The sequence below is a fragment of the Carlito syrichta genome, unplaced genomic scaffold (assembly GCF_000164805.1).
Source record: "Carlito syrichta isolate Samal-C Ts95f unplaced genomic scaffold, Tarsius_syrichta-2.0.1 Scaffold131333, whole genome shotgun sequence".
Classification (NCBI taxonomy): domain Eukaryota; kingdom Metazoa; phylum Chordata; class Mammalia; order Primates; family Tarsiidae; genus Carlito; species Carlito syrichta.
In genome coordinates, this window is record NW_007075429.1 from 95,957 (window position 1) to 110,598 (window position 14,642).

Here is a 14,642-nt window from a genome sequence, read left to right on the forward strand (position 1 = left end):
CGGTGGCCAGGAGCATGCCACTGCACTCCAGTCTGGGCAACAGAGTGAGACTCCAACTTAGAAAAAAAGAAAAAAAAAAAGGGCTAAGCAACATCAAGGCCCCAGTAAGCACAACACAGGCAGCAACAGGCTAAGTTCCTGCACCCGGTGGCTGCCCGCCTGCTGCAGCTCCTCATCGCCAGCTTACAGACCCCAGCCCACAGCTTGTTATTTACTTTCATCTTCTCTCCCTCTCTCGATGCTTTCTGTCCATCCTAACACACCACATCCCCTTGTGCAGCTATCTATTTCAAGCCTATTTTGTTCTAGGTACCATTCTGGGTGCTCTCTGTCTTTCAGATCTCCCAGTCATAATATTTCCCCAGTTTGCTCTCCATTCTTCCTAAACTAAGCAGAAATGAAGTGTCCCTACATTAACATATGAACTCATTCCAAACATCTGAAACCACACCAAAGTAAAAGATATGTATAGACAAAAGCAAACAAAAATCCCCGCAAAACCAAGTTTCTAGTTCTGAAAACAACTTACAAAAAGGACATGAAGGAGGCAGCCAATAGTAACAGAGTAAATGCAAACGAAAAAGAACACAATTAATAAAATGGACAAATGTCTACAGAAAAAGTTCCTTCCTCTGGCTTTGTTAAGTAAACATACCTATGTCAGATAAGGAGAAAGATGCTAATAGATGCCACTCCATTGTTCCTATAAAGGAATGCCAGCAGATCATTTCTATAAAGAGTTACAATCAGAAGGGGCAATAGCCATCACACATTCCCATCTTCAGCAGATCTGAGCACGGTATGGGCTGGATTGAGAAAGCAGCCTCAGGGGCAGCCAGGCCCAACCTCCCATCGTCCAGACGACGAGTCTCCCTCGGTTCCTGGAGCAGAGCCATTCCCCCCCCTCCCCGCCCCCGCTCCTCGTCCCGCCTCCGGCTGACTTCACTCGTCCTTCAGACGCCAGCTCGGAAGCCAGCATCACTTCCCCCAGGAAACAGGCTCTGACATCCCCGGGGCAGGGCCGGGCGTCCCTCCTGGGCGCCCTCTATCACAACACACTTATCACTTCGTATGACAGACGTCTGTCTTCTCCTGAGAGGCAGGAACGCCAATGTGGCCTGGAAATGCCAGAGAAGCTGCTATCAGCAGATCATTAATTACAGAGACTCCAGAAATTGTACCATGTAGAAATCCACTTTTTGGCTGTGCACAACGGCTCACACCTACAATCCCAGCACCCTGGGAGGCGGAGGCAGGAGGGTTACTTGAGCCCAGGAGTTCAAGAAGAGCCTAGGCAACATAGTGAGACTTCACCTCTACCAAAAAAAAGGGGGGGTGTGGTGGAACATGCCTGTTCCAGCTACTTGGGAGGCTGAGGTGGGAGGATTGCTTGAGCCCAGGAGGTCAAGGCAGTGGTGAGCTGTGATTGTGCCACTGCACTGGGAGGAAGGGGGAGGGAGGTAGGGGGAGGGAAAAGAAAGAGAGAGAAGGGGAGGGAAGGAAAGGAGAAAAGGGAGAGAGGGAGGGAGGGAGAAAAGATACAGAAAGAAATCCATGTTTGTAAAATGCAAACTCATAACTATTATCCATGATGGAAACATAACAAAATTAGACAAGATTTATCTATTACCTTCAAGTCCACAGTACATTCCATATCTACCACTTTATTTCATCTTCATCGTAACCTTGAGTAATATTAACCATATTTTACAGATGAGGAAGCTACAACTCAGGTGTGGGCTTTTTTCAGAAACACATATTCATGACAGAGCCAGCCTCAACCCATGTCTTCTAGGTCAGGTGTTTTTTCCATTAACTCCGGCACACCAGGCATTTAAAACCAACTGATGGAAAAGACAAATGAATTCAATAAACTCATTTTCCTTTCCGCCTATGTTTCAATTTTACATTTTTATGCAAAATAAAAGTTCCTAACTTTTAGTCAGACATCCTTTTCCCAGTAGACCAGAAGAATGCCATCTTATGCCTACCAACTTTTAATGTTGGGGGAAAATGCCCTACTTATACTCTACTAAAATTCAACACTTAGAGTTCTTGAGCCCAGTACTGTGCTTGACTCTATGAGGTATACAAAAGCAATACTCAATGACATGGCTGATCTGAAAAGTTCACAATACCCTTGGAGAGCCCAAAATAACACTAACAATGCAAGGCCCAATGCTACAGCATAAACGGAGTGCTTATAAGGCTAAGAAAAGTAGATACCCAATGAGCTTATCAACAGGCAACAACAGGAACTAAGACGGACCTTAGAACACGGTCAGGCGTTGGATAAGTAGATGACAGGGCAAAAGAAGCCATTCTCAGAAGCCCATACCGGAGGTGAAAAGCCCATGTTTCCAGGCAGTAAAATGAGCCTGGAAGGAAAAAAAGCTCACTGTAGGGTGGCATAAAGTTGGAAATGGGAGAGGGAGCGGAGACAAGCCGAAGGGGTGGATTAAGGAGCAATTATGGTTTTGGTCCCAGAAAGGACATGGAGAAAGCAGTGACTGAGGAAGACAAGCGGGATGTGGAATGGACTGGAATGAGGGCAAGGCTGGAGTCAAAAGGGGCAACTGAGCGGCTGGTGCATGCCCGTGGTAGCCCAAGACCCCTGTGCTGATCGCGATCATGGCACTCACAGTCCAGCCACAGTGGACCGCCTCTTTGGCTACCCGACTGCTCCCTTAGACCCCACGCCGCCAGTGCAGGGTCTGCTTCCTCATCCTTACGTCCCACTCAGCACTAGGCCTGGCGCTAGGCTGGCACTCAGAAATGTTTGTTGAAGAATAATCCATCTAGGCACCTGGTTATGTGAGACTGATTACAGTAGCAGCTACGGAAATCATTCATTCAAACTACGTTTGAAGTGAGGAAGCAGTAACAAAACAATTAACAGGTACAGGGAACACAGTATGTGACATGTCTTGATGACTACTTCACGTATGGCCCCACAGGTACGGAAAAGAGCGGGAAACTTAGAGAAGATATCTCTTATCTTAGCAAGACAAGGCCCTGCCTTGACTCTGGACACACTGAATCATTTTGAGGTGAGATAAGAACATCCAAGTAGAAAAGCCAAAAAGCCTTAGGGACATCTCACTTTGAACAAAAGACGAGAAGTCAGTATTAGCACGTTACAAACGTGCATTTGTCAGAGAACATTTTTCCGTTAAAATCTCGCTAGAACCTTACATTTGCGTGCTAATAAATGGGCTAAATTAAGAAGCACTCACTTTCACATGAGGTTAAACTTTCTGCTTCACTTACTTTCTTTGCTCTGAAAGAGATTAATTTTAGTTTTTCACTAGAAAAGGGGTTTGAACGTTGAAACACCATGCACAGTGACTACGTCTAAGTTACAGCATCATAAATGTGTTCAAAACCAAGAAAGAAAGTAAACACTAAACGTTTCTGTTAAAATAATGGGAAAAACAAAAAAAGGAATTAGGATCTAGATCTGCTGGAAAACAAAGTCTCCCGTCAACCAAGTACGAGACTATTTATTCCTTAACAGTCAAAAATGACAGCTTTTAACTGAAAACCTTAAATCATCCAAAACCAGCATTACCTTTAAAAGAACTGAAGCTACAGATCAATTACAGCCACGTTTCCCTTGACCACAGAGACATGCTCTGAGAAGCGCATCCTCAGGCGAACTCGTTGCTGTGCAGACATCCTAACTGCTGCTGACGCAAACCCAAGCGGCATGGCCACCACACACTGGCTCTCTGGCCCTAAGCTACAGACAGGAGCAGCAGGTCCCTCCTGAATGGGACGCTGGAGGAAACTGTGCCAGGAGGGCAAGTAGCCGTGGGTCAAAATCGGAAAAGGTTCAGTTAAAACACAGCACTATAAGCCAGGCTCGGTGGCTCAGCCTGTAATCCCGCGCCTTGGGGAGGCTGAGGTGAGTGGATTGCCTGAGCCCGCGGGTTCGAGACCCGCCTGGGCAGCAAGACCTCATCTCTACCATAAATCAAAAAACCAGCCGGGCGTGGTAGCGCATGCCTGTAATTCCGGCTACTCGGAAGGCTGAGGCGGAAGGATCGCCAGAGCCCAGCAGGTTGAGGCTGCGGTGGCTGGGAGCGGCCACTGCACTCCAGTCTGGGCGACAGCGAGAGACTCCAACTCAAAAAACAAAAAAACAAGTAAGACTCAAAGCACTCCCTTGTATTTGGTATTAAAGTTGTCTTTGTACATCTTTTCCCACAACACTTTTTTAAATAACTGATTAAATGTATTAGGATGTGAAAAGATGTTTCTTTTTTAGGATAGTTATTTTAAGGAATCCTAAAACTTAACCCTTTAACTGAAAAGTTCTCAGATACCAAAGGCTACATTTTACAGGAACTCCTATCTTTAGTTTGTGCAAGAAAAATGGAACCTGTCCATATTCTACTGAAACCAGAGATACAGTTTCCTGGAATCAGGAAATTAAATATCATTACCCAAATAAACGCATGTCATCACACATTAAATACGCAGAAGACACTTCAGAAATGAATGCTTGGGGAAACCACACAATTCAACAGTATCCACAGCCACCTGGCTGAATCGCCAGAGGTCTAGTGCAGTTTTCCAATTCTATTAAAATTGAAACTACTAGGTCAGTCATGTTTGTCTTTCAACATAACAATATCAACATAGGGCCACTAGGGGTATCTGCTGGTATTTTCAATAAGAATCACTAATATAAAAACCAGATCAGAATAATCACTAATATAAAAACCAGATCTCTAATGTGGTTATGTTACACACACACACACACACACACACACAGTGTTAAGCTTTGACTCATGATCTATAAAAACATCTGAACAGTTATTCCTCAACTACAAGACTTAATATGGTTGAACCAATGCCATAATAACCTCAACCAAAAAAAGTCCTGCAATTGTTTTTTTAAGTCATACACAGCCCTCCACACTAGAGGAAGCTCAGAACCTGCGACGCAGAGGGCTTCTCTGACGTACTTACTCAGCTGTTGGTGCAGAGGTTCCCATTTATGACCTACACAGTGACTTCCCTCTTCTCTGTGCTCCTGTCTCTCCTCTTACTTAATGGCCCTCTATTTACTTATGCCCATAAAATTTTGGAGAAAAAGGGCTGATTTTGTATTCAAACTTTGATACAATAGGACCATTCAAGTTTACTTATCTCTAGGTAACGCCCCATTCTTTAACAATAGAAATTGAAGCAGTTCTGATGTGTAAAGTTATTCTTCAACAAGGGCAAACTCAGTGACGAGGTAAAATGGTCCATTTTGGTGTGAGTTATCTACAAATAAGTTTCCTACATATGATTAGAGCTATAGTTCTAACTCAGCTCAGTAGATTAGTTAGACTATGAAAAAAACTCATTATTCATCTTTGATTTCTTTGATTTTTTTTCTTGCTAGTATATAAGTTCACAATATTTTTGTTATTTATTTTTCTTAGAGACAGGGTCTCACTATGTTGCCCAGGCTGGATTCGAACTCCTGAGCTCAAACGATCTTCCCGACTTACCCTCCCAAGCAGCTGGAACTACAGGCACACACCACCATGCCTGGTACATGTTCACAATATTTATTGAGAAAAAAATCAAATTTAATGTAGCTAAAAAAATAGTAAAACTCTGGCTGGCTTGTAGCCAAAGCTACAATTCTCGTCAATTATTTTACGTCCCTGGAAGCAGTATGGAATGCTGGACCATGTAGATCGGGAGGGGTGGGGGAAGGGGAAGATGATGGGAGGTGGCTTGATGAGTACGTGCGCATTGCTCCAGGAATGGATGTGCTGAAGGCCCTGACTTTATCACAATGCATTCTATCAATGCAGCAAAGTTGCACCTGTACCCCATGAATACACACAAAAAATTTAAAATTATTTTATGCCTCTCCAATTAAATATTTTGCATTAAAAGATGGCTATTTCAGCCTCTTTCCCTTCCCTAAAATTCACAGGCTACCTTTGTTTGTTTTCGCTCTGGCCACCTCCTCTCCACCTATGTTGGGCTAGTAATGGTCTCTGTGTGACTCAATGATGACTGGGCAATGTATGTAAACACAAAAGAACTGGTCAACATTCTTTTCCCAAAATATCATTGGTTCCTGTTTTCTTCTATCAATATTGTATTAAACAAGAGTACTTAAAAATATATAAAATATTAAAAGCATAATTCACTTTCCATTCTCTTGACCATGTACGATTAATTTTCAGACAGTGACAAAGTTCAAGAAAGAATTAAGTCAGAAAGAACATATATTTCTTTTTTTTTTTTTTTTTGAGCTGGAGTCTCACTCTGTCGCCCAGGCCGGAGTGCAGTAGCCGCTGCTCCCAGCCACCGCAGCTTCGACCTGCTGGGCTCTGGCGATCCTTCTGCCTCAGCCTTCCAAGGAGCTGGAACTACAGGCGCGCGCTACCACGTCTGGCTAATTTTTGGTTTATTGTAGAGATGAGGTTTCGCCAAGTTGCCCAGGCAGGTCTCGAACCCGTGGGCTCAGGCAATCCACTCACCTCAGCCTCCTAACGCGCAGGATTACAGGCTGAGCCACCGAGCCCGGCAGAACATATATTTCTATCTGACGAAAAGGAAGCTCTATCAAATCACATTACACATATCTCCGTAAGTTCAGCTCTACTCTGACATAACGTGAAGAAACGGTGGGTGACCCGTTCCTTTCCAACTATAGACAGACTTTAGTAGTATGAGCGCAATCACATTTACTAGAACGCATCATCATCCACGAGCTCTTGTCTGAGTCAAGAATTCTAGCCCTTCTCTCTCATCTACTTCAGTGTGAACTGTCTTATCTGTTTGGTTTTTGAGTTTTCCTTTCTCTTCTTAAAAGAGAATCATCTTATTTTTGAACCTATTTTAAACTGGGGCTAATAACAACCAACCACTTAAGTGCCAATTTATAATTCTGACTTAATTTTCACAACAGGGCAAGATGGGCAGTGATATTCTCTATGCAGAGATGATGAAATTGAGGCTAAAGAAATTAAGAAACTTGCCCAAGTGCAGCTGGGAAGAGACCCTCTGGGGAAATGTCAGAACCAGGAATCCAACCCACCTCCGTCCAACTCCAAATCCCATGCTCTTTCTACTCCACCATCCCTTCTCATAAGCCTTGTCTGTCTAGCTGACAGCTAATCGTCTTAGGCTTGGTAATTTTTCAAGAGGCACTAAAATTATTACACTACACCTTAGCTGCTGTGTTATAATTCAGTCTTTCCCAATGTTCCTTTATTGCTTATTTGATATTTCATCAAATTTTGAGAAGCTATAGTGTTCTTTGGTAAATCAAAAAAATTCTCAAAGTAACTTTCAAACTAGCTACTCATATCAGTTACAACTCAAGATACAAGTCTATCACACAGAATCCTTTATTTGCTTTTTTTTTTAGAGACAAGGTCTCACTCTGTCACCAAGGCTGGAGTGCAGTGGCACAATCCTAGCTCACTGTACCCTTGAACTGCTGGCCTCAAGTGATACTCCTGCCTCAACCTCCCAAGTAGCTGGTACATGCCACACACCTGACTAATTTTTTTTTTGTAGAGATAGGGTCTCACTAAGTAGCCCAGGCTGGTCTTGATCTCCTAGCCTCAAGCAATCCTCCTGCCTTGGTCTCTCAAACTCCTGGGATTACAAACATGAACTACTGTACCTGGCCTCGGAATCCTTGATTAATAAATTTAACTTTCTGGTCGGGTTTGGTGGCTTAGCCTGTAATTCCAGCACTTTGGGAGGTGGAGGTGAGTGGATTGCCTGAGCCTGTGGGTTGGAGACTCACCCGGGCAACTTGGCAATAAATCAGAAATTAGCCAGACATGGCAGCGCACACCTAAAGTAGTTCCAGCTATTTGGAAGGCTGAGGCGGAAGGATCGCTAGAGCCCAGCAGGTCGAGGCTGCAGTGGCCAGGAGCGTGCTACTGCACTCCAGCCTGGGAGACAAAGAGAGATTCCAACTCAAAAAAAAAGAAAAATTTATCTTTCTCCTAAACATAGTGGCAGCAATAATGATAACATCATATTCTGACATCATTATCTGAACATGAACGAGTCTCACATTTTCAACTGAACTATTGAAAAATGTCGAGTGATATTTAGCATTATCTATATACAGAGCTATCTGGCAGTATGTAGAGAGAGCTTGCCTGTCTAAGGAAGGTGTTAAATCCAGCCTACCTCCTTCAGCTAATTTTTGTGTGTGGGTACGACCCTTTTGATTCATTTAACAGATGGAGGTAATACCACTTTTTCTGGTAATAACCAATCTGAAAAGAGAGCTGATTAAATAATAAAATCTTCTGAAGGACAAAGGCAAAATTAACATAATGAAAAACAAGAAATACCACCTGCTGCTTTTGTAAATGGAGAAGATGTGAAGATAAACGTCAAGCATCTCAGGCAGGTCCCCCCAGCTCCTCTTACTCCTTCCAGCTCAATCTGAACCGTCAAGCAGTCTTGCAGGCGCTTTTACTCACCTCTGGAAGACACCCCTCCTGTCGTGCCTTTGGGGAGCAACGGAGGCAGGAGGCCTTGCCAGAGTGGGCAAGAGTTGAAGTGCCTGCCACTCGGCTGATAGCATGCAAAGGGTTAGGAGGAGACAGAGACTCTCGCACCGAGGCCCTCCCTGCCCCTCGGATGTGTCTCATCCTGTCCTCTCTGGCCCCTTCTGCTGCTGGACACAGTGAAGGCCTGTGGGCCCTCCTGTTTCCCAGTCCCTGACAAGCCTTAGGCCAGACCTTCTCTGAGCGCTAACGTGCTAATAGTAACATGATCATCTGAAACTCAAAGAGGAAATTCATCGTTCAGTCGCTTAAAGTCTCATTCCATTTGCCCCTCTTTATTTTTTTATTTTTTATTTTTTGAGTTGTTGTCTCACTCTGTGGCTCAGACTGGAGTGCAGTGGCCGCTCCCGGTCACTGCAGCCTCGCCTGCCGGGCTCCGGCGATCCTTCCGCCTCGGCCTTCCAAGTAGCTGGAACTACAGGTGCGCGCTACCATGCCCGGTTAATTTTTTTTTGATTTATTGTAGAGATGAGGTCTCACCAAGTTGCCCAGGCGGGTCTTGAACCTGCAGGCTCAGGCAATCCACTCACCTCAGCCTCCCAAAGGCACGGGATTACAGCCTGAGCCACCAAGCCCAGCTGCCCTCTTTTTAAAAGCATCATTAGCTCTGGTATTTTGCCTTAAAATGTTTCCTCTCATTAAACATGAGAAAATTTGGAGCAAAGAGGGCATTTAGGTTATCAAGAGTTTATTTAAATTTTCTAATGACTGCTTTCTAAACCCTGATATTTAAAACATCAATAGATTTGAACCTTGGTGAGAGTTAATAAGTTAACCAAAACCAAAACAGAACTTTAAAAAAACACTACTGACCTACTCTTCCACTACTTTCCAATTATAGAAGACCATCAGTTTTATTCTCTTGCTTTTGTAGATATTAAATAATGCAGCAAAAGCATTCTCCAAAGAAAACATTTCTAAAAATGTAAAGCAAGTATTCTACAAAAAAATGAAGTTAACCATGTCAGTTAACAACTATCCAAAAGACAGTTATTTACAGTAAAATATTAGAAGTCATAAATAAGCAGTCTGCAAGAAGAAGCTAAAAGAAAGAAAAAAGTTACAACTGTATTTCCAAAACTGTAATATTTGGCAGGTTAAGACATGAAAACAAACAACACTTTTAACAGACTCTGAAATACATACTACTTACATGACACCTTGCAGAACTCTCTGGGGATCAGGGTCAAATAGCCTGTCAACATAGTGGCGACTGCTAGCTGTTACTTCCTAGAAAGTGGGGGGAAAAATTATGACATCTGAAGCCATGCAAATCACAAATTCACAGCATCACTCACAATATCAAGTAGCTTCATAATCTAACTTAAGGCGGATGTATTGAAACTTCTATGAAATATTTATTTTTGCCTTATAGACTGGACTACTTAAGCAAGTGATTTTTCTCTCTCCAGTATCAAACTAATTGGAAACTGCAGTATTCAGTTCAAGTTGCTAAAGAGTAATCTTTTTCTAAGAATGTCATATTTCGAAAGTCCATGGAATATTACAATTTCACAAATGTCTTAAAACTGGCAGAGGAGCCGGGCACAGTGGCTCAACGCCTGTAATCCCAACACTTTGGGAAGTGGAAGTGAGAGGATTGCCTGAGTCCAGGGGTTCAAGACCAGCCTGGACAACTTGGCGAGACCTCGTCTCTACAATAAATCAAAAAATTAGGCGGGCATGGGGGTACGCGCCTGTGGTTCTGGTTGTTGGGAAAGCTGAGGCAGAAAGATCGCCTGAGCCCAGTAAGTCAAAGCTGAGGTGGCTGTGAGCATGCCACTGCACTCCAGCCTGGGCAACAGAATGAAACTCCTACTCAAAAAACAAGCAAACAAACTGGCAGAGGAGTTTGGAAAATCAACATAATTATAAAGCACATGATAACTTAGAATCATTGGGGACAATATGAAATACATTTCTGTAAATACTTTATTAAATCAGTCTGACAAAAGCTTGTAACAACAAGATAAACAGTAAGACAGAAGAAAGAAGACACCCAGTTCTCAGTAAAAACGTAACTGGGCAGTGGGACCTTTGCAGTGAGCCCTGCAAGTTTTGTCAACAGAAAACTGGGCATGGGTAGCAGGAAGCAAGCTAAGAGTCTTTATTCGCTGCTGGATGGCACGTTCATATAAATAAAATATAAGAAAGTTACTCATCTGTTTAGTACACCCTAAAGGAGAAAACGTGGCTCTCAGGCAAGGAAAAGGGTGAGAACTTCATGGAACATTCTACAAAGGGTAATCTAGATACAAGAGGAGACCCTTAGACTGATGCAGAGAAACTTCCTGATGAGGCAGAAATAACTGAGAAACAGAAGATGGAGTGAAGGAGTTGTCACGCCTCCTGAGAAGGAAAACAATTAAGCACTGGGGTGACTTGTAGGCCTAAGAGAGCTGCCGAGACCGGGTTGAAGACGGCTGGGTAGAGAAGAGCATCAGAGTGTGGCGAGCAGGGGGGGAAACTTACCTCCTGTTACCTGTGGGGTGAGCTTTGCTCTATGATGTTATTTCCAGTAATACTGATTTGGGGAGGGCACCACTTTTTGATGTTTAATTTTCAATACTTAGCATTATTTAAAACAAAGAAAATATGTTTAAGAACCAGAGAAAAGGAAGTTTTGCTCCCTGCTCTCTCTAATGCCTCTGGAATATCCTTAAATGCCGTCACACTCTAAAATTATTATAGGGAGGAAGAAATAGCTTTTCTAGTTTATTCAGAGCCCCAAATGAGGAAAGAGCTAATTGCCAAGCTACAGTGCCAGCTTAAACTTCAGAGTCACCAAAAATAGCTGGAAAACTACACACACTCTGTTCTTCTGATAATATACGTAGACAACTAAAATCAAGCATATTTTTCTATTCTGAACTTGCACCAAAATATTCTCATAGGCAACTCAAATACTTGCTTTTTTTTTTTTTTTTTAAAGAGATAGGGTCTCGCCCAGGCTGATCCTGAACTCCTGGGCTCATGGGATTCTCCCACCTCAATCTTTAGAATACTGGAACTACAGGAAGGCACTACTGTGGCTGTCTCAAATACCTGTTTTCAGTGTGAATTCCACTGACAAGGAACAAGCAGTGGGAGTCAACAAGAAAAAGTAATGAGAAGTCTTGAGCCAACCAGGGAGGGGAAAGCCAAAACACCTGCTAACAGAGTCTATTTTCCTCAAAATAACAGAATCACAGAGTTAGAAGGACTCTCAACCATCAACCCAATTCCTTGGTTTACAAATGGAGCATCTCATGGTCTTTACCCATTTGTCAGATCCTTACATGTTAAGCAAGGACACACATAACTGCACGAATCTATCAAGAAACAACACACCAAGAGCAAGAGCTAGAGAAGAACTGAAAAAGCATTCCTGTAATACACAGGTAAGTTTTGTCACTCCACTGGAGAACATATGTTTTCCTGGCTTTCTTTCTTTCTTTTCTTTTTTTGTTTTTTTGAGATGGAGTCCTACTCTGTCGCCCAGGCTAGAGTACAGTGGCACACTCACCGCTACCGCAGCCTCAGCCTGCTGGGCTCAGGTGATCCTTCACCTCAGCCTTCCAAGTAGCTGGAACTATAGGTGCACACCACCACGCTCAGCTCATTTTTTTACTGTAGCAACGAGTTGCCCAGGTTGGTCTCGAACCTCTGGACTCAGGCAATTCTCCCACCTCCACCTCCCAAAGTGCTGGGATTACAGGTGTGAGCCCCCAAGCCTGGTCTACGTCTTCCTAGCTTTCTAGCACAGCAAGTTCTTCTGAGCACCTTAGACCTGTAGCCTCCCTCCAACCCAGGGACTCATCTTTGACTGTACTGTTCTCCTCCACCTTTACTCCCCACAGCTTTTTTTTTTTTTTTGAGTTGGAGTCTCACTCTATTGCCCAGGCTGGAGTACAGTGGCATGCTCACAGTCACTGCAGCCTCGACCTGCTGGACTCTGGTGGTCCTTCCACCTCAGCCTTCCAAATAGCTGGAACCATAGGCACATGCCACCATGTCCAGCTAATTTTTCTGATTTATTGTAGAGACGAGGTCTCGCCAAGTTGCCCAGGCTGGTCTTGAACTCCTGGATTCAGGCAATCCCTCGCCTCCATCTCCCAAAGTGCTGGGATTCCAGGCGTGAGTCACCACACCTGGCTTACTTCCCACATCTATATATCTCTTGCCTCTCAATGTGTTTTGGTTTTTTATGTTTTTTTTTTAAAAAAGGTGGTTGAGTTTCAGATGTGTCTCATAAACAACAGAAATTTCCCCCATTTAAAGCAACACTCTTGGCTGCTATGTGCCTGTTTCACTCAATACAACACGCAACAAGCACCTATAGGAAGGCACTAAGTAAAACATTAAAAATAAATTTACTTTTCTAAGGAAAAAGTTAGTAAGGCGCAGTCCCTGTCCTCAACAATTCCTATTCTCTTGCAATTGTGTTTACATTAGCATGTTCCCTACTAGAATACAAGAATGAAGTATGGCATGCACAACATAAGTAAGGAGTTAATAAGCTGGGAGAATCAGGGAACTTGGTTTTGTAAAGAAAGTAAGAGTGTGCAGAATGAACAAGAAAAGACGGACTCAGTGTCACCATCGCAGCCACAGGGCATGTGAAGCTAACAGAAATAAACCATCAGCAAGCATGACAGGTGCTGCCACTGAAAAAGAGGGTAGAGAGGCGACCACAGAGTGTGAAACACAAAAGGCTAACCAACAGACGGCCCATGACTGGAGACTGCAGACTGCCTTTTGCTCAAAATTCCACGCTAGATGCCAAAGAAGGTGTATGAGAACCTGAAGGCAGAGCCCTGTCCTTTAAGGAGCTTACAATCTGCAATGGGTAATCATCTACACAAAAGCGATCATCTAAACAGCCTTGGCAGCAAGTAAGCGGAAGGGATAAAGTCACTTATTCAGCCACACTTTACACTTTTGCCTAACATATCCATTCATCTGTCTGGATGGGACATTTCTGGCATTTCACTGTTTTCCCTTGTGGGAGGGAGACCCCAAAAAATCAGAATCACCCTTTGGCGGGCGGGTCCCTTGTAGGCTTCTCCCGTTAGGTAAGTGTCCTAGGCAGCCATCGGCATGGGTGAACCAGCTAGCGTCATTATGAGAGGCTGCGTTCAGTTCGAGTGAAGTTTTTTGGAAATTCTTTCAATGTGTTTGCCCCCTCACCTTTTTTTTTGGAGTTGAAGTTGGAGTCTCCCCCTGACGCCCAGGCTGGAGTACAGTGGCACGGTCATGGCCACCACAGCCTCAACCTGCTGGGCTCAGGCGATCCTTCTACCTCAGTCTTCCAATAGTTGAAACTACACACGAGGGTCACCATGCCCGATTGTTTGCCCCTTTCATAATGAGTGATTTATGAGTACACCTGCCCACACTGCACACTGTTCAGCAGTTTATGATTAAACCCACCCTCCCTATTCACCCAATCTCGCCCCAAGCATCTTTTTGTTGTTGTTTCCCAGTAAAAAAAAAAAAGTCCTCAAAGGAAAACGTTTTGCTGATGTGGAAGAGGTAAAACAAAAAACAGCAGGAGCACTAAAAGGCATCAAAATTGATGAGTTCAAAAACTGTTTTGAGAAGTGAAGAAGGCATCTCCACTTAGGATGCAATAGGTGTACTGCATCAAACAGAGAGTTCCTGAAGGTGACTGAAGTTTAAACACGTAAGAATAATTACACAATTTTTAATAAATAAATTCTGGAGTTTTCTCGGTTCCCCCTCGTAGATCAGGTCACCTCTCCCCTCTCAGACCTCTTCTTGCCTTTTAGAAGTCAGTCTAAGTCGGGCTTGGTGGCTCAGCCTGTAATCCCGCGCCTTTGGGAGGCTGAGGTGAGTGGATTGCCTGAGCCCATGGTTCGAGACCCACCTGAGCAACTTGGCAAGACCTCATCTCTACAATAAATCAAAAATTAGCCGGGAGTGGTAGCGCGTGCCTATAGTTCCAGCTACTTGGAAGGCTAAGGCGGAAGGATCGCTGGAGCCCAGCAAGTCAAGGCTGCGGTGACCGGGAGCGGCCACTGCACTCCAGTCTGGGCGACAGAGTGAGACTCCAACTCGAAAAAAAAAAAAAACAAAAAGGAA

The 14,642-nt window shown here is 43.8% G+C and overlaps 1 protein-coding gene across 2 annotated transcripts in view; it reads right to left on the reverse strand.

Moving 5' to 3' along the window:
• The window catches only part of ARMC8 (armadillo repeat containing 8), a 107,878-nt gene that overhangs the window by 71,996 nt on the left and 21,240 nt on the right, over positions 1-14,642 (reverse strand). Inside the window, exon 2 of one of the 2 annotated variants that reach the window (XM_008049279.2) lies at positions 9,712-9,788. In XM_008049279.2, the coding sequence (XP_008047470.2) occupies positions 9,712-9,788 (77 nt within the window). Of the gene's footprint in view, positions 1-655; positions 678-9,711; positions 9,789-14,642 lie in introns of those variants that run through there. The other variant, XM_008049280.2, reaches the window with a different exon arrangement.